General features: G+C 42.4%; 1 protein-coding gene across 3 annotated transcripts; it reads right to left on the minus strand.

The window, feature by feature from the left end:
- Positions 1-681: 681 nt before the first annotated feature.
- Positions 682-16,566, minus strand: pax6b (paired box 6b; the record flags this gene model as incomplete). 3 transcript variants are annotated; one of them, XM_083650539.1, is made up of 12 exons in its annotated part: positions 682-767; positions 1,616-1,757; positions 2,155-2,267; positions 4,286-4,436; positions 4,564-4,646; positions 5,031-5,189; positions 8,797-8,962; positions 9,302-9,517; positions 9,608-9,649; positions 9,945-10,075; positions 13,422-13,475; positions 16,554-16,566. In XM_083650539.1, 12 exons carry the CDS (start codon positions 16,564-16,566, stop codon positions 682-684), a joined length of 1,356 nt encoding a protein of 451 aa, XP_083506665.1. The 3 variants fall into 3 exon arrangements, with proteins under 3 accessions (XP_083506665.1, XP_083506666.1, XP_083506667.1); XM_083650540.1 differs by lacking the exon at positions 9,608-9,649; XM_083650541.1 differs by lacking the exons at positions 9,608-9,649; positions 13,422-13,475; positions 16,554-16,566 and having other exon boundaries at positions 9,503-9,517; positions 9,945-10,067.
- Between the last annotated feature and the right edge of the window lie 4,449 nt (positions 16,567-21,015).

Genomic DNA, 21,015 nt, shown 5'->3' on the forward strand with positions numbered 1-21,015 from the left:
TGGATCGAGTTTGAACATCCTCTGCTCATATCCATTCGTAAGGAATAAGACCAATAAATAGTGTGTGTGTGTTTTTTTTGACACAGTTAAGAGTCTTCCCTCCAGCGTTTTCCTCTTTAATGATATGCAACAGCGTCCAGAGACCATGCAAAGTCTGGTAGAAAGTCTTGATATAAGCAGATTAAAAAGATAGTCATGGCAGAATCTCTCAAGTTCTCCTCTCTCAAACAAACGCAAGACCAACGTGGTTTTCTAGCAGTCCATCTATCAGTACTTGATCTTGGTTTTTCATATTAACATACAAATGGTCATTTACAAACACACCAGAGAAAAAAGGAAACAATGACTGAAGTTGGAAATAGAAAATAAAACAGATAAGTTTTTGTTCCGTAAAAATTTAACACCGGGCACTTTACAGAGGTCCATTTTTTTTCTGTCTGTCTTTCCATTGCTGTTCTCTCTTCCAAGTCCTCGTACGCACGTGCCTCGAGCTACAGAGCAGCACACAGTCCCATTGGAAAAAACAAAGCCCAGACGTCCCAGAGTCTCTCTCTCTCTCTCGCTTTTCTCCTCTACCCTCTCTCGCCTCCTCTGCTCTCCTGTGCTGTGTGTGTGTGAGGAACACTGCCGGAGGGCGATGGTGGTGGAGTGGGTAGTTACAGGGTGAAGTAGCTCTTCTCTCTACTGTAGTCTTGACCAATACTGAGACATGTCAGGCTCGCTCCCTGGGACTTGGACAGGGACAGACACTCCAGGAGAGATGAGTCCTGCACAGAGACAAGGAGGAACGACATCAGTCAAAACAAGGAAAAAATGGCCCAGAAGTCAACATGGAGCACGTGCTACACGTGCACAGTGGGTTAGTTAGTGTCTAAAAGGCAGGTGCAACCAAAACATTAATGAGGGGCCCGCTCAGCACTGGGACACCTAAATGGATTGGAAGTTGGAAACCCTCATTAATATTTTGGTTGCACCAAAATGGCTTCTGTGAAAAGGGTCAATAGCACACAGAACCTTGTACTTTAAATGCTTGCAAATAGGTCGAGGAGCAGTGGAGCCGCAAAGAGTCACATTGGTCTACTCTGCACATGGCTACACAGTAAAATGCTTACAAGCTCGATAAATTGAGGCTTCAGCAATGGCATTTAAACAGAGAGGGTACAACAGCAAATGAATCAAATTAATTAGCAATTTAGCACAGAGGAAATGTGGCTATGCATGATTAACTCTTCATGACTATAACCGGTATATATGGCCCTCTCTAACAGCATTCTAATGGGGTGGAACTAAACTATGGACTGGAGTACTTGGATTGACATGATGGCATTGAGCTGAGATGAAAGGAGCTTATGCAATTGGAGAAGGAAAATTGCATGCAATAGAGATATTGATCCGCAGATCTATTAAGCCATGAAGTTTCTCAAATGAGAAGGAATGGAAAAGGAGGGTTGCTATGAATGGTTATGAATCAAGGCATGTATGCATGGCTATCCACTATGCAGTACCCCCTAATTACGGGGAAGGTGGCAGATATTAAATCAATAAATTCCAAAAGTGTGTTATCTGTTTGCGTTAGCCGCCAAGCATGTTGGTAAACAATGAACTTTCTGCCTACCTGTTGAGGTGGTACCAGAAGTGGTCATTGATTGGCTGTTCATATGTGCCTGCATATGAGGGGGCGTGTATGTGTCGTAGCTCCGCCCGTTCACAGGCGGACTGGTAGGCAGCATGCAGGAATAAGAGGAGGTCTGGCTGGGCTATAGATGGGGAGAGAATGTTACATTAGCTTCGCCAACCATAGTTTTCAGCTCAGTAGTCTGTAGTACAGCATGGGCCTTTAACGCTATCAGCTTTCATAGGCAGGCCTGTCAGTCAGCAACACCTATGACAGTGACTTGATTCTATTTGCAGATTTATTTATCATCCTACCAGGACTATAAAGGCTATACTTTAATTATATATATATATATACACACATACATCTTAAGGAAGACTTTGGTTTGGCCAGGCAATACAATTAAATTTACTCATTCTGTGTTCGATTCCACTCTTCATATTTATTTCACAGAATAATTATAGCTGCTTAAAAGACATCTATCTTTAACACAGTTAATACTGTTGCATGACTACGAAGGATCATGGTCATTTACTCACTTGCATAGATAGGTTGTTTGTCATGGTGAAACTGGGCATGGGGGGCAGCGCACTGTAGGTGTTGGCGAGTGCAGTGTCAGGTCTGCCGAGCATTGACCCCGAAGTGAACGACACTGCAAGGAGGAGGGAGAGATGTGATTAGAGCTCAAATCGCACAGGCTTCAGTTTTATTAGTGTTAGAGCTCAAATCACACAGGCTTCAGTTTCATTAGTGTTAGAGCTCAAATCACACAGGCTTCAGTTTTATTAGTGTTAGAGCTCAAATCACACAGGCTTCAGTTTCATTAGTGTTAGAGCTCAAATCACACAGGCTTCAGTTTTATTAGTGTTAGAGCTCAAATCACACTGGCTTCAGTTTTATTAGTGTTAGAGCTCAAATCACACTGGCTTCAGTTTCATTAGTGTTAGAGCTCAAATCACACAGGCTTCAGTTTCATTAGTGTTAGAGCTCAAATCACACTGGCTTCAGTTTTATTAGTGTTAGAGCTCAAATCACACAGGCTTCAGTTTCATTAGTGTTAGAGCTCAAATCACACTGGCTTCAGTTTTATTAGTGTTAGAGCTCAAATCACACTGGCTTCAGTTTTATTAGTGTTAGAGCTCAAATCACACAGGCTTCAGTTTTATTAGTGTTAGAGCTCAAATCACACTGGCTTCAGTTTTATTAGTGTTAGAGCTCAAATCACACAGGCTTCAGTTTCATTAGTGTTACAGCTCACATCACACAGGCTTCAGTTTCATTAGTGTTACAGCTCACATCACACTGGCTTCAGTTTTATTAGTGTTAGAGCTCAAATCACACAGGCTTCAGTTTTATTAGTGTTAGAGCTCAAATCACACTGGCTTCAGTTTTATTAGTGTTAGAGCTCAAATCACACTGGCTTCAGTTTCATTAGTGTTAGAGCTCAAATCACACTGGCTTCAGTTTCATTAGTGTTAGAGCTCACATCACACTGGCTTCAGTTTTATTAGTGTTAGAGCTCACATCACACTGGCTTCAGTTTTATTAGTGTTAGAGCTCACATCACACTGGCTTCAGTTTTATTAGTGTTAGAGCTCAAATCACACTGGCTTCAGTTTTATTAGTGTTAGAGCTCAAATCACACAGGCTTCAGTTTCATTAGTGTTAGAGCTCAAATCACACTGGCTTCAGTTTCATTAGTGTTAAAGCTCAAATCACACAGGCTTCAGTTTCATTAGTGTTAGAGCTCAAATCACACAGGCTTCAGTTTTATTAGTGTTAGAGCTCACATCACACTGGCTTCAGTTTCATTAGTGTTAGAGCTCACATCACACACGCTTCAGTTTCATTAGTGTTAGAGCTCACATCACACAGGCTTCAGTTTCATTAGTTTTAGAGCTCAAATCACACTGGCTTCAGTTTCATTAGTGTTAGAGCTCAAATCACACAGGCTTCAGTTTCATTGGCATTAGTGCATGTGTAAAGTGCCACATAGCTGATAGCCTGGACAGATATGTGGCCCAGGTGATTGACTTGTGAGCATTTTAGCTCTACCGTTTTGCCCTCGTGTATGCCTGACATGCTAATTACACAAATCCGCTGTCAGCTGAGAAGTTTTCTTCCACCAGCCATCTTTACTGCTTCAGCCATGGAGACAACACGAGCAGTGCATCTTCATGTGAACTAGAGTGCACAGCCAACAAGCCCTCTACTTTTCACCTCATATTAACATGTCGAAATTTAAAAAGTCCCATGGATTCTCTGTCAGACTATCTCATGAACCGTGTTGGGTGGCAATGCATTAGGCTACTTTAGCTACTACTTTACAGTAGCCTATCGGCTAGCCTAATTTTCCCAGTTGGGTGGGCTAACAAATTAGCCTTGTTTCAATTTCATACCTGCCATTCAAATTGAAACTAATTTGAAGTTATCAAAATAACAAGTCGTTACTGCTGTTATCACCTCCTCTAATAATGAAGTTTCCATAAAATATATTCCATCACCCCCCCCCCCCCCCCCCCCGCAATTCCACTAGGCCTATATAGGCTACTTTGATGTTTGTTTGTTTGTGTGTGTGTGTGTGTGTGTGTGTGTGTGTGTGTGTGTGTGTGTGTGTGTTTTGGTGGGGGGCGGGTAACAGACACTGTAGTGTGCCTACTGTAGGCCTACCCGGCGTGGTGGGCTGTGGGATGGCCTGGTACACGCTGGTGCTGAAGCTGCTGCTGATGGGGATGTGACTGGACGAGTTGTTGGCCTGCCGGCGCTGGTTCCGCAGCTTCTCCTCTCGCCTCCACTTTGCTCTCCTATTTGAGAACCATACCTACACCAAACCAACCAATCACAACTTAGTTTCACAATCACTTTCCATACTTTTTTTATTACATTTTTTACAAGCGCTTTTTTGCAGCCCAAATTGGATGTTTTAGGGTGGGAGTGTGTTCACTCACTTGTATTCTTGCTTCAGGCAGATCTATTTTCGCTGCTAGTCTCTCCCTTGCGAAGACATCAGGATAATGAGTTCTTTCAAATTCTGTAATGCAAGAAATCACAATCAAAGTGTGAGTAAATAAGCAATAAATGATATGTCTAGGTTATGCAGGTCGTCTTTATGGAAACAAATTGGAGCAATGACTGACTGACAATATTATTATGTGGTCAACGTGGTACGTTATTTGTGATACATTAAGTCACTGAACTATCTCACTCAGCTTAAAGGGAATTTGATGTTTCTTTTCAATTTAGACTTTTGAAGGTGTGTGTGTGTGTGTGTGTGTGTGTGTGTGTGTGTGTGTGTGTGTGTGTGTGTGTGGTTTATTAATAAGAATAAGAATAACCTATACTGTGTGATAATATTAAGAGGAAGCAGAACAGTGGATAGCATATATAAATTATTCATTGATTAGTGCGTGCCCACCTTTTTCCAGCGCTTCAATTTGCTCCTGAGTGAAGGACGTGCGGTTCCTCTGTAGTTTTCTCTTCAGCTGCAGTCGCATCTGCGTCTCATCTGAATCCTCCCCGTTCGAGCTGATGGAGTTTGTGTTCTCTCCTGCACCTTCTTGTTGTTGGCAGCCATCTGCAAAAATACAATAACAATATACATTTAATTAGCCTAATTGAATAATTCATTCTCGCGTCTCATGCTCTATCAGCCTACAGCAAATTATGTAGCCCGTGGTGCGACATCATTAATTACCGGGATTAAAGCCCCTATCGTGGTTGATTTAATTCAAAATCTGAGAAATTATTGCTAATGTGTGTTGATGTTTCAAGATCATAGGCGATTCCTAACACAATCAAATAATAAAATAAAATAGAAACAATGTAAAAAAAATTGTGCACTTAACACTTTATAAAATATTGTGGGAAAACAGCCATGGCGAAGGAAGGGCTGCACAAACTTATCGCTTGCCAACAATGGCGTATGTTCTCAAAAGGTTAAGAGAAATGTGACAAGATGTGGCGAGCCCCTTTTCAGAGCCTTGAAATGTATTAAAACCCCAAACTCTCTAGCCCCCTTTTTTAGGGCAGAGCAATGCCTCAATGGTGGTTCCCATATGGGCGTTGGTATAGCCATTGAGGTGACCACCAACTTCTGAATAGGAGAAGACGCTTTTCACAATGATACAATGCCTTCAGGAGTAAGGGAAGCCATTAAACTATGGACACAGCCAGGGACGACCAGCGAGCCTTGGTGGGTGTAATATATGGGAGGAGGGGTGGGGGGGCGCTATTGCAGGAGATGACAAAAGGATCGTCTCTCTCTGGAGGCGCACAGGCTATAGTACTTTGGCATTGTGCACACGAGGATCCCAGTCAACAGAGCTTTGAGTCCAGTGTGTTAACCCTTATCCACTACCATCATTAATCACGTCCCCCGGCCAGCTACACGCCAGTCAGGATTTCTGTCTTCAATTGGAAACAAATGAGTGAGGAGAGAGCATGCAACCCCCTGAACAACCAAAATAAGGCCAATCTATTCACTGCTCCTGCTTGTCCAACCCGCGGTGGGCCCAAAGGCCCCTTCAGTTGCAGGGCGAGGCTTATCGACTAATGTCTGTCTTGTTGTTGGACATCATTATCACACCGAGAAGTTAATGTGAAATTAAGCAGGGGGTGCGTTGATAGTCACACGGTGGTTTATGTAATATCTGACTGACTGATGATGTCTCGCACGATTGGTCGAAATCAAGAAGAGGCATTTCTGCTTTTGTATGCAGATCGCGTTTGCATTATAGGAATTTAAGACGGCGCTTTATGGGCGACCGACGCACTTTGAGTGAGGAGGTGCATGGTGCCTTGCTCAAGGACACTTCACCAGAACACAAGGCTGTGATGGCCGCATGGGATCGAACCTCAGACCTGCTGATAAAGTCCGCCCTGCCTCTTGAAGAGAGAGCAAAGACATTTATCTAAAATAAATTAATTAATTTCTTAAAATTTTCTAGATTTGAGAAAATAGTTGGAAATTATGGGAATAGTTTGCACGGTCTACACAAGCTGGTGCATTTTCTCATAATTATCCTGCAGGATAAGTGCTTCATGCTCGCCGTATAGGCCTGACAAAGGTTTGGTGTAGCTAAATGTAAAAGTCGTGTCGATTCATTGGGAGAAACCTGAAAGATAACACAAGTTTCTCGACAGTTTTCTCTGGGCTGCAAACTAGGCTAAAGTATTTTTCTATAGGCCAATAGTTTGCGCCCACGCTATTTTGTTTCTTCACTGCGGATAATCCATAAAAAGGAGTGAATGTGCAGCCTATTATCCATCTGCCAGACCCACTGACGCTAGGTTGGGATTTGTTTTCTTTATAAAAGCGCTGGGAAATAAACTCATTCTTTAGTATCACGATGTCTCAACCAGTGAGGCGGAAAAGCAGCAAAAGAGATACCGAACCAATTGCGGCACCTTTCAGCTGCTGAGACCGGATCAAAACACTCTTGAGAAACCGCTTAAAACTGAAAGAGCAAGTGAGAGACTAAATCCTATAGACGGGATTTAGAACCATATAGCCAACGACTGAGAGAGAGAAAGAGATAAAAGACAAAATCGGTAAAGAGTTTTATTCTTTTCTCTTTGGATAGAGTTGTCTTCTTTGGGGCCCTGTCACTCTGCATGTAGCCATTATATCTGCTCACTCGGTTGTCGCATGGAAAACATATTTTCGTTCCCCTGAGACAACTGGCTTGCCTAAATGCTTATTCAATTAAAAACAACAATCAAATAGCCTAGCAAACGTGTAAAAGTAAATACTAGCAATACAAAATATACTAATATTGGATGTAAGTAATAAGGAATAATGGTCATAATAAATAGTAAAAGAAATAGCCTATGTGGAATTAGGCCAACAATATAACAAAATCAATCAGATAGATTTTAATATAATAGAGCCTACTGATAATATTAGCAATGAATACTATGCCTAATTAATATAAAATATAGGCAAATACAAATAATAACAATAATAATATATTATTATTATTATTATTGTTGTTGTTATTATGATATTATAACGTAATAATAGTAATACAATTATTTATTTATTTTTTAGTAACATAAGTTAAGTTAATCGTTTTAGCTGTTAATATGACCCTTCCGCTTTACTGCTTGTTGATAACAGACCCACGTGTTCAAATGGTCATCAAACAAATGCAAATTATTATTTACAACGAAATTAATTCCAGCACTATAGCATTTTCCCGTCCTGATGAATAGAAAGCAGACGAATGCTTCCTTGTTATTAAACTTGTTTCATGAATGGATTTCAGAAACGTGCAGGTGGGTTTCTTAAGAAAAGCTAATGTCTTGATTGTGTTTGGCCTGCAGTAGGCCGACAGACATACTCTCTGGAGTGGAAAATTTCCATAGCAGCCTTACCCATCTCCACACTCCTGCATGTTGCCATAATGAGAGACAAAGCCCTCTCTAATGAGCAATTACAGTGTGTTGTGCGCCTGTTCCCATAACCAATCATTGCGTGTGAAGGAAAACATTCCTTTGTACTAATATCCCCGCACACAGCTTTCCAGCGCTGCTCCCCATCGAGGGAGCAGAAAAATGCAGGCTGTTGGACGGACACCTCCGCTGAAAGGACAAGCCGCTGTCACGCACAACCATGTCTGGGACAGTAGAGGCATTCAGACTGCATGCCCATCCTCTAATCGACTAGTCTTAATTGGGGGTCTTGTTCTGTTCATCAAAGCATGCCAATACAATACCTTGCTGAAATAAGGGATATGCAGGGACCTTATTACTAATTATTAATATTACCCCACCAGAAAATATGTATGGTGTGACCTTGAAGTCCTTATAAATCCAACCTAAAAACAATCACACATTCAAAAAACTATGGAGACTGTGCTTTTTTAATCATGCATGTCTAACAAATTGGTGATTGTTTTAAACGCTTGACTGTGTGTGCGTGCGTGCGTGCGTGCGTGCGTGCGTGCGTGCGTGCGTGCGTGCGTGTGTGTGTGTGTGTGTGTGTGTGTGTGTGTGTGTGTGTGTGTGTGTGTGTGTGTGTCAGATCCCAAGTGCCAAATGAGCCGGGTCCAAAGGCCCAGTCACAGTCCATAGCCTATCCACACTTTGATATTATGCGTTAAGCAAAATGTATATCGATACAGTTGTAGCCTACATGCGTCAAGGTGTCTTTATTGCCACTGTGTGATAATGAGGCTCACCTTGGTTGGGCTGCCCTGGCACTGATGTTCCGGGGTACCAGCCGGGCCGGGTCCCCCAAGTTCCTGTCTGACCGTTGAGCATTCTCAGCTTGTCATACATGCCATCTGCGCCCATCTGTTGCTTTTCACTAGCCAGGTTGCGGAGGACTCTGTTTATCGATGACACCTGAATGACAAATGAACACACGATCAAAGTGAGGGCATTGTCAGAGCATTGTTGTCCTGCAGATGCGACCTCTCATCGACACAAATATGTGGTTGCATGTGCGCATGCATACACACCTAAAAAAATCAGGTCAGGACAGAAATATGAAATGCACAACGTGTTCCAAAGATTAATGTTTGGGTGTTAGGCAGTATACGTCCCTACACTTTCAAATGCAGTGTATAGCCTATAATAAAATTGAATGGTTGGTTGCCCCATCACTTTTCCTCCACTGAACGAGAAAAGTCATTTAATGTGGCAAATTAAATCATGCACATAACTTACAGTCAATACACTTACGCTGGGTATATTGTCGTTGGTGCAGACCCCCTCCGACAGAAGTCTGTCACGGATCTCCCACGCAAAGATAGACGGGCACTCCCGCTTGTACTGCGCGATTTTCCCGACCACCTCTGGAGTGGCGACCCTGGGCTTGCTGCCGCCGATTGCTCTCGGTCTTATGGAGCCAGTTTCATAGTATCTGCCCAGAATCTTGCTCACACACCCGTTGGACACCTGGATAGAGAACAACAGACACAATTCACATACATTATTTAGGACTATTTGCGAAATATTTAAGATGACGTCAAACAATTATCAGCTTACGTTTTCATTGTCCAGCACTTGGACTTTTGCATCATCATGGGTCTATAAACACAGAAAATATTCCTTGAATGGTATATTAGGCACTCTACAATAAACCTGTTCTTAATAAGAGCTGCAGGCTATTTTCCGTGCTCTCGGCCTTATTGTCTTAAAAAAACGGAAAATAGATCATATTTAGGCTACAGGCATGACTATTATACCATAATGCCACTCATATTTTGCATGTTTTGCTTTTATTTGTTAAAGTAAGCCTACAGAACTTGGCACGGATGCATCTAAAAGTAAAATGCAAGTTAATTTCCTATGCAAAAAAAAATAAGGAAAATGTCCTTGTCACCTGCAGTATCCTGGAGATGTCGCAGGGTCGCGCACCACTGTGTGCAAGTTCAACTATTTTCTGCCTGGTGGAGTCCGGCAGTGGTCTACCATTAACAAAAACACCGCCAAGCTGGTTTACGCCACTGTGACCTAAATGGAGACAAAGGCATCGCAGTCATCACACCATATTACGAGTTCAATAAAAGCATATGTGATCAAGCAAATGATTTTTATTTAATGGTGAAAAGAATGGGTTAAGTCTTCAGCATAAGCAAGTTAAGGGAGGGAGTAAAGAAATGTTAATGGCAGTTGGCATTTAAAAGTAAAAAGTCATATAGTATAATTATAAAAGGCGTCTTAAATTGGGGTATAAAAGTAACCGAATAGTTTAACAAATTGTTAATCCCGCTCGGCACAAGGTCCACTGGAGACGATCACTGCGCAGTAATTCAATAACACATGCAGAACATCGATTAAGCGTCATAGCTTCAAATGAGCTGGACCAAAAACATCTCTATTCAACTAACGAGATCAACAATTCAGACGATCCTCTGCCCCGAGGAAATTCCAACACGCCTTTAAGAAAACGGCAAAATAAAAAAGAAAACGTCGGAATTAAAACATTTGCACCGTTATCCATGTCCCTACAATTACGCATCACCAAGACGGGCACCTCACTGATAAACTATTCCCAAAATAATAATTACGCACCAGCAAGACGGGCACATATACACCACCAGCACTAAAATAACAATAGGTTATCGTCCGAAAAGTGGCTTTTGGTAAAATATCTGTAAATCGGAAAGCCATTTGATAGTTCTGCAAAGCACAGCATAATTACGCATCACCAAGACGCATAGGATACAAGCGCTAAAATTACAATGTTTAAATCGTCTAAATATGCGTTTTTTGGAAAGTATTCGGAAAATCTTACTGTAGACCTGCAAAGCACCGAATAAGCCCGCAAACCTGAAGCCAAATGGGAGAGCTGACTCCCCGGAGTGCCTGCGCTGCTCTCTGCTTCTCCGCTGCCTTCCCCTGCGCTGCCGCCCGGTACATTGACTCCGGGAGCAGAGGCTCCTTAGCAATAAATAAGCTCCAAATATAGAAGAGGGGGAAAATATGATGAGCCTGCCTGACATTTGTCTTTAAAATAAAGCTAGCTGCACGTCAAGTTTGAGCTTAATTTCTGGAAATAGGCGGAAGTCGCCTCGGATCATGCATGGGAGGCTAATTGAAAAGATCAGTTGGAGCACTTGTGGCAGGCATGTCACTTTATGACACCGCTCTGCTTTTGAAAATCGCATCGTCACGACAAATAGTAGCATGATAAAACGACCCTTTCTGTCTGCATTTGGATATCACTCAGACAAAATTGGACGCTACTCGTTTACCCTCCGAGGGAGACTTCGTTTTAAGGTGGCCAGGGGCTACGCGCGGTCACAGAAACGAGGGCGCGCCTAGATTCTTAACATATTAAAACTGACATGCCGTTTCCCCCCTCCTCTTGTTTGTATTTGACAACAAATGCTCACAGCCACTGCGGCCCTGTTGTGTGCAGCCAGTCATAGGCTGTCTCTGCACAGAATTATGTCACAGGGCTCTGCTTTGTAGACGTTATATTCTTTATAAATGGACAAAAGGGCCACGTAATAGCTGTTTAGAGCAAATACAAAATAGGCCTAAAATAAAATAAATCGTTTAACTGAGTTACACGTCTCTTTTGGCCACTATAGGCTATATGGTAATAATCTTCCAACGTGGATCTGATTAATAGTAAATCCATTATCATCCCTCTGCTCTTTGGTAATTCCAGGATTAAGTGGAATTAATAGACTTCATACGCTGAAATTGGCCTGCGCGCATTAAGCAGTCCATGCTCTGCGGGTTTTCCAGGACCGCTCCATCACCTCTGATTTACAACTATCACATAAATCCTCCGGATCGATAAAGCCGTCAGATAAGGACATCACATACAAATCAAACTCTGCTAAGGTTAAGTCTTAATCATGACACACAATTCCCTAAAGTGCCCACAGAGTCGATCTCGCCCGCTGGCGCTGATTATGCGCCTTGTATTCTATTGCAAGTCGACTAATAGGAAAACATATGGTGTCAATTTGGACGCTCCCCACCATATACACCCAGGAGTTATTAGCACAAAAGCCAGCGAGGCCGTCGCGACCTTTAGACAACCCAAAGGGCCGGGCCCAATGATATCTGCTCGGCAATTCGCAGCAGACATCACACGCCAAGCCAGGGGAGCATCCCATTAACATCAATCCGCAGCAAAGCAGGAGCAGAGGGTATTGTACGCAGCTTTGATAAGGCCCCATCATCTCAATAATGGACAACTGGCAAGCAAAAATCCGCCCCGATTGCGCAATCAAAGCATAGCGCACTAGGCCCACTGAGACTGTGCACACAGAATAGACTTGCCCGTATATATACCAGCTTTAAAAAAAGTATTTTTGCCGTTCATCATACAGTTCCCCAAATTAATAACACCTCCAGACATCAAAACAGTCCAACTTTGCCACATTGTCTAACATTGGATTCAGACAGTATAGAATTTGACTAATACAGCACAGACACGTGACGTCATCAAGGTGAGGAGAATAATAGGAGGAAATCATTCCACACACCTTCATCACAGATGTCATACACCTCTTGTCCAGCAGCAAGAGAGAAAATGTTTCATGTTTATCCTTTTTGTTTCAATACGCCATAAGACAATATCAAACTCATGGGCCATTTCAAACACAGAGAGGCCTTATTATGACAAAACAACTGAATCTGTTTGTTTTTTCCTGCTTGGCACCCACGACAATATGGTTGTTAATATGTATCTAGCGTTATATGAGTGTTAAGCTACACACAACAGTGAGGCCTGCAGTTATAATATGAGCATTTTCTTTTTAGTTCCTCTGTCCATGAAGAATATGGACTAATCTACATAAGACATTATTGCTATTCCCTCATGTTTCATGCAGGGCGCTTCTCTACGCAGCTAATCTTGTATGCAGCCTGGCAGCCAGCTCTAACGCTAATGCAGACGGCTGTGCAATTATTTAATACCAACTCAAGCAGAAACAAAAATCTCCCTTTCAACCCAACCCCCTCTATTCTCTCTCCCTCCCTCCCTCCCTCCCTCCCTCTCTCTCTCTCCCTCTCCCTCTCCCTCTCTCGAACAGGAGGACGACATGATTAACTTGTTCAATAATAACTCGCCATACCTATCATTGCAAAGAATAAATTAACAGCAATGAAACGACCATCAAACAACTGAGAATATTTCGTCCAACCTCAAAGTCATGCAAATATATTTATTTTTCCCCCAAAAGTTTTCCAAAAGCATTGTCAATAGCCTATACGTTATTGTGCATTAACAACAGTGCATAATGTCAGTGGGTGTTGCTTCCATGCAATTTGAACTTGCGTTTGTTATCACATTATGTCAACAATTAAAAAATTAAAATGTGTAAAAACAACTTACTGTTCTGCATCATTGAGGCAACGCCAGACTCCCACGCGGCTTGGTTGTGGTATTCTAAGCATCACAAGGAAATAACAAAGCTGGTTAACATTAAATCGCACACCTGTAAGAGCTTTATATCATTTGCAACATTTTTTACAAAGATTTCTCATCTCGTTCAATTTCAAGCAATTTTGCGGATAGTCTGGTGTTTAAACCATATTGGTGTGTTATCAATTTCACAGAACTGTTCAATCCTCAGTGTATAGTATTTCAGTATTAAACTTGCCTGGAAACAGAGTTGACTGTCCAGTTGACTGTGACTTTATAACAATTTAGTCAATCATCTGCAGTTTTCACTACTTAATGTCTCCCTAGGACAAAGCAAAACAATATATTAGTACAGCCACAGCTATACTGATGTAGCTATACTTAGACCTATATCTGCACCTTGATTTACATTTAGAATTAACCTAAATGTTTTTGACATATATGAATTACAATTAACGCGGGACATATTTGTATTTATTTATTTACTTGTTTAATCTCTGTTAGGCCTATGCTAACTGACAAAATAATTTCAAGCAAAACAGCCTCGCCATGATGTTGGGCCTACAGCTCCTTTTACGCACCGTTTCCTGGATTTATTTTAAAGGGTTTTGTTTTGTTTTATCTTGTTTTCTACCGGCTCATAAACAGCAAGCAACGCTCACGGTGTCTCAGCAAGAGGCTTATAAATATTTTTTTATGTTTCCCCTATATAGCCTAACTATAACTTGGACTTTATCGGGAAAACTGTACAGTGACACACGCTGTCTACCTCGCCTCATTGCTCTGCAAAAGTCCCAACCAGGAGGGGGGGTCGAGAGCTGGTGTACAAAGCCTGCTGGACTCCAACAATGCTCCCCCCCCTTTTCTGCCTCGGTATAGGCTACCTCAAACCCGGGGCGAAAACTCCACTAGAAACACACAGCTTCCCCATGCACTGAACACACCAACAAGTTCACATTCATACAAAAGAGCCGGAGGCATGTATCCACCCCCTCCGGGAACACACACACACACACACACACACACACACACACACACACACACACACACACACACACGCACGCACGCACGCACGCACGCACGCACGCACGCACGCACGCACGCACGCACGCACGCACGCACGCACACACACACACACACACACACACACACACACACACACACACACACACACACACACACACACACACACACACACATACACATGCACATGCACATGCACACGCACACGCACCGCGACCGTGACCCCGGTGCTAGTGCGTGAATGTGGGTTTTGTTTGCGCCGCTTTCAGAAATAAAACGTAAAACAAAAAAGGTAATTTCTTGTTCAATATTTGGTAGGCTACCTAGTTATTTTGTGTTGCTGGTGCGGGTTGTAAAGCGGTTTTGAAGACACAACAGCGCAGTAGGGCGCTCAATTGGAAAAGACAAATGCAATAAAGAAGCTATTGAATGGGGGACAGTTAAAAAGGGGGCCAGGGAGGGAGAAGTCTGAAGTTTCCATTTTCTCCCTCCACGCAAAGTTGTGTTGTGTGCTGAGTCGTTAATATACTGAGTCTAGCTGCACAGTCTTAGAAAGCAATGTCTTGTGAGATTCATTTGGGCCGCACTGCGTTTGGATTGCAGCCTTTTTCTTGTTTAAACAAAATAGGCTGCTCGGTCATTAATCAAATTCAGATTCCATCACATTGGCCCACATAGCCTATTAGCCTATTTAGCATAACCCCAAATACCCGGAAAGCAACCAAGGAATTCAAATATTGGTATCTGCGTAATGTAAACTGTCTGACAGTTATAAAACAGCCAATTAAGATAGCCTAACAATTGATATCTATCATGTCGGCGCATTTAGAGTCGAGTCCAGTTTGTAGCTTTATAGCTTTAGGTCCAGTTAATCATTTATTTAAGGTCGAGAGCTCAAACATTGTTGTCCTTGAGGTTAACTAAGATCTAATCTGCATTTATTTTCCTTTAGTAATCCGTAACAACAATTGTCTTAATTCAACATTATTCTGGCTGCTGTATGGGTCCTGCGCTCACAACATTCCAATAATCTATAGGCCCTTCTTCTTCTGCAACAGCACGATGGTAACAGGCTAACAGGGCAGACGTCTTGAAACATTTCCCATTCATTAGCAGACCTTTTATCTACTTGTTGTAATTATTCGGAGTAGCAAACAAAGAATTATACTCTCAGCTCATAAGATCAACAATTCTGAGGCTGTATTTAGAATTTTAGGCCTGGTGAATTTTACTATATCAGTCTATTTTGTTTAGCTGAACTATACTGAAATATTCATACCGTAATTGACCAATTTTAATAATGCAGAATTAAAAGTATAGCCAAAATAAATTAACGTGCTTTATTTTATATTTTGGCAAAATATTGTAAATGCAGCCAAAATATCTATTTCATTTTCACTATAAAACACCAGAACGTGAATAAATTAAATTCATGTTTTGATTATAGGCCTGTCTCATTAATAGCCTAACACACAGCATATAGCCGCTAAAATGCAAATGTATTTTTATTCGCTGTCATAGAATGAAGTGGCTTGAAGAAAGAAGAAAAATATAAGTTGTGTTTGACACAAACAAAACAGCTAAAAAAAGGGGCCTCCTCCTCCTCCTCCTCCCCAAGTGGTTTGGAGCTTTTTTGAGAAGGCGCATGGGTGACTCGCCTGCATGAATCAATCTGACACCTTTCCTCAACGGGTCAATGCGCCCCATTCTCCACGATGATCACTGCCCTGCATGGCCCAACGTGACTTTTTACGCTTTGCTGTCATAAATAAGCGGTAAGCTATCCGTAGGCCTAAACACAACAACAACACCGAGCAGATAAAACAGACAAGACTTGAATTCGCTCTTTGAGGGTCCAATCATAGGCTGCACACTCCCGACGAATATCAAGCACTCAACACTGAACCTCATCCTCTCCGATAGTCCGTGGCATATACAGTAATAACAATGATAAATAATTATAATAACCTAATCCATTAATAACAACAATAACAATAATACATCGTAAATGTATTATATGGCTACAAATATTAATGCTGTGATTTAGAAGCACAGACAAACTTATTGAGAGGATCTCACCTTTTTGGGGCATCCTGCGGTCGTTTAAGTCCTTGGCAAATTATAGCCTTTTGGTTCTCCACGCCACCGAAAGAGAAAAAGGCGGATCAGGATCAATCTCTTTCGGAAGTTTAGAAGAGGGAAAAAATAGTTTCCAGTGGTCTTCGGCGGAGACGGAGGGGATATCCCTGCGAAGGAGACAGAGATTGACAGTGAACTCAGATGTCAGGACGCACGGAGTTTGGCGAGGATGTGCGCTGGCGTGTGAGAGAGCGAATGAGAGAGTCGGAAAGAGAGAGAGTGGGAAAGAGAAGGAGGGGGAGGGAGGGAGAGTGATAGAAGGAGGAGGGTGGGGGTAAGAGAATGAACACACCTATGCTGATTGGCGATGGAACAAGTGTATGAATGTATGTGCTCCTAGTGTGCTGTGTGCGCCTCGCCTCCCTCCACCGCTCTTCACTGGCCCATTAGCGCGACCCGACCTCTGTCATCATCCCCCATATAAACACTTCCCCCTGCGCCACAGCCAAAGCGGGAAACGGGGCCGAGCCACAGACAGAAGAGAGCGAGAGAGAGCGTCTTCCCAACCCACTTACCCACTAATCAGCCCACGCATGTAAATACCCTACGCTCACTCGCTGAATATTGTCCAAAGCAACTGCCTCGGAAATGCCCACTGGACGGAAAGCTACCGTATATTCTTCCGGGCTGAATTGGGAATCGCTCAGCTCCGACCTGAGGGAAGCCTGCGCTGCTATGGGAAGTGAAACTAGGAGTAGAGCCATGCACATCCACGCGATTGGTCGAGTTAATGCCACCAAATTAAAACCGCGAAGACCTGCAGTGTGCATTTCGCCAAGTTCGCCAAGTAGGCCAGTCGATGCTTTGTCTAATGGTAGACAGAGCTGCAGCTATTGTAAGATAATGATGTTGTTCAAAAGTTTTGCGAAATGGCGCAAAGCAAATGCCATCTTTGATTTATATGGCCCTGCAGAGGGAAATAATAAGGTGCATGTCTGTCGATATGGCAGTGATCATCATGAGACACCACCAACATAATCATAATAATAATCATAATAATAATAATAATCATAATAATCATAATACTAATAATAATAATAATAATAATAATAATAGAACACTTGTATCTGTTAGAAAATCGTTAACTTCTGCACCTTTAAAAAAGATATCCCCGATCAACTTACATCTCACAACTCACTTATTATAGGCAACTAGGATTTATGACTTACAGTCTAAACGGGTGCATAAACTTTACGCAAAGAATGGTAGTTAAACCGTTTTTATGTGGGTTTAAGGCTCCACACCCTGCGAGGTGACCTCTGCTGCTGCATGGAAACTATTAAAAGACCATAATAGGGAAGTGTTTCTCGTTGCTATAAGCTCTAAATGAGAACATGGCTTGTAGTAGAGCACTTGAAAATGGCACGGTTGCTCTCACCCACTAAAAACAATGAAAACTCTCACCACGTGCTTTTGTTGACTCTTTTGGGTATCACCCTCTCTGAATAGACTTACCCCTCCTGTCAACAAGGACACACACACACACACATGCGTAAAGAGCGCGCCGCGTTTAGGCAAGCTCCGCTGCTTTTTATGGACACATTTGCGAGGCGACGTCACTCCTGCGACCTGACAGCAAATAGCACGCGTAAATAAAGTAAAGCAAATGACTGTGTAGCCATGACCACACGCTCCCGAACTGCGCTGGTTGAATGACTGGCTATTAACGCACACCTCAACGCACCCAAAAGCAACCCCTCTGTGCCCGTGTCTGAGCGTACACCCGCAGCTTGGGCAGCACCAGTCCCCGCACTGAGGAGCCCCGCCGCTCATACCAAAGGAGGAGAGCCGAAGGGGAGAGAGGGCTGTATGGACGTGGAAGCCAAACTAAAGCAGGAAAAGGGGGTGCATGAAAAGGCCGAGAGAGGGAGCGACATGAGCAGGGGGAGGGGAGCGATTTTTGTATTTTTTTTTTTTTGTAGGGGTATGGGGGGGCATGAAATGAAGTCATGGAGGCCTACACTTGACTTCCTTTGACATGTGAAAAAGTAGGAGAAGTCAGAGCTCATCAATAAACCACTTCGGAGGTGAAAGAGGGCTCCCTAACAACCATCGCATTCCTGACTATGGGTTCAATGAGTAGACAAACGACGCTGCCAGAGGGAGAGAGAGGGAGAGGGACTGCCCGGCCTGAATGGGGCTCAGTGGGCCGGCGAGATAATGAGCTGAGAGGACCGGCTCAAACTGTCACCCAGGGTCCCGCGGTGAGGAACAACACTCTGGCCAATACTCCTCCATCAAACAAGCCCTAAACTAAACGAGCACATTCATCTGTTTCTCCTTCTGCTTTGTTTCTACTCACTTAGACTGGTGGCTCAGCCTATGCCTACCTTGAATGGCCACAGCCTATAGTATCAGCTTGGGGGTTCCCAAACATTTTCGCGTCAAGGACCCCCAAATAGATGGACTATGCTCATGCGTTAGACAACACCCCCCCCCCCCCCCCCCCCCCCATCTGAAAAGACTATTGTGGTTGGTTATGATGAAACCTCCAATCAAAACATTTTCAATTAAATAGCCTTGGCCTATACTGAAATTTAACTATTCCAGTGTTCTGTATCCTCTCCCCCCCCCCCCCCCCCCATGACTTGCGGAGGTCCCCGTACCCCACTGTGGGAACCACTTGCCCTATAGCATTTTCGACATGGTCAGAAAAAAGTAACCTACCTGAACTGAGTTTATGCCTGTAGACTGGCATGATCTGATAATGCAGTGCATGGGGTGCTGTCTGATTGCAGAGTCAAGTCAAGTGTATTTGTATAGCCCTAATTCACAAGCATGTCTCAGAGGACTTCACAGAGAATATGTCTAGCTAAATCTAGCTGACACAACAATGGCAATTACAGTATAATAACGACATGATTGAACAATCATGATAGAGCCAAAGTTGCAGTATAGTGTTTACGTTATGTCAGTCAGCCTGACTGATGGCATGGCCAGATGTGAGCTGGACTGAAGTGGCTATCAACCCAAAGCTCACATTAGTGTTTTATAGGCCTAAGTGTTAATCGAAATATGATCCTCAACGCCACACATTTACTTGACATTAACACATAAGGAGCTCAATTTTGTAAAAATGCTGAAATTGTTTTGTGCAAAGAAATTAAAATGCACATGACATCTCGTCAGATTAAATGTTAATGGAAATGTGATCAGCCTGGATTCATTACATAGGCTAGTAGATTTTATTTAAATGCTATATTAGCAATAGCCTACTCATCACTTTGTAGTGCACGTTATTGCCACTCACTTGTTACAGACTGCAGCTGTCAAAAATTCACACCACTAACCTGCTTCGCTAAAGACAGATTCCCCGATGACTGTGTCAAGTAGTTTTCTTTGGAAACAATACCTCCCATAGGTTATTGATTTCTTTAGTTAAGCTCTAAATCCGCTCCAAGAGCTAATTCGTTGTCTCCATTCTCAAGAGATTTCTGTTTTCCCTCTCCATCGCACTTGCATGCCAAGCAGCTTTATCATCCCCTGGCTCAATAACCTGATGGGAAAATAGCCTAATATATATCATTTTTCTTATTGCTCTGTTTTAGCTTCTGTAAGGGAGCTTCGATAGCTGTCATGTGTCTGAAAACGGGATAGGCTGATGTTGGAAAAGCAATTAGCCCAATTCGGATTAGCAGCAACTAATGTCACAGGCTCTGAAAGGAAACCCTAATCTTGTTGCTATTTTCCCCTGAGGCAAAGTGGTATTTGTACCCCTCTAAAAACTTTCAAACACAAAAAGGGCCGAACAAATCATAAGGGGGCTGGGTGAAGAAAAAAATAATATACAAAATAAATAAATAAATAAATAAATATATAAATATATATATATATAAATATATATATATATATATATATATATATATATATATATATATATATATATATATATATATATATATATATATATATATATATACATATATATATACATATATACATATATATATATATAATATATAACATCTTGATTGATTTTTGTTTATATTGGTGGTTGTTTGCCTTTGTTATGATCACCCACTGGAGGTCAAAGTTTACACACCTTTTGATTTAGGACTCACTGGGGAGGTCTACTGGAAAATATGACAAAACATGAAGGGTGAGTGAGCTGGGTCCCTCTGATTTATAGATCAGAAGAAAGAGGGATGGCCAGGGAGTTTGATCATCTGGGATTTTGTCATTTTTAGGCAGAAGAGTCCAGGGAGGATGTGTTACTGTCACCACTGACTGGACACAACCCCCTGTTTGTTCTGCAGGACACTGCTCCATGCATTTAGAATATTATACGTCTCTCACAAATCACCCCCTGAGCAGGAAGAATCTCAGACATAACTGTTGCACATTAGTTAGTATAACTAACATGTTGACTTCACCTGGATTATAAACGGATCTGACCAAATTA

Source organism: Poromitra crassiceps (assembly GCF_964638095.1).
Source record: "Poromitra crassiceps genome assembly, chromosome: 14".
Classification (NCBI taxonomy): domain Eukaryota; kingdom Metazoa; phylum Chordata; class Actinopteri; order Beryciformes; family Melamphaidae; genus Poromitra; species Poromitra crassiceps.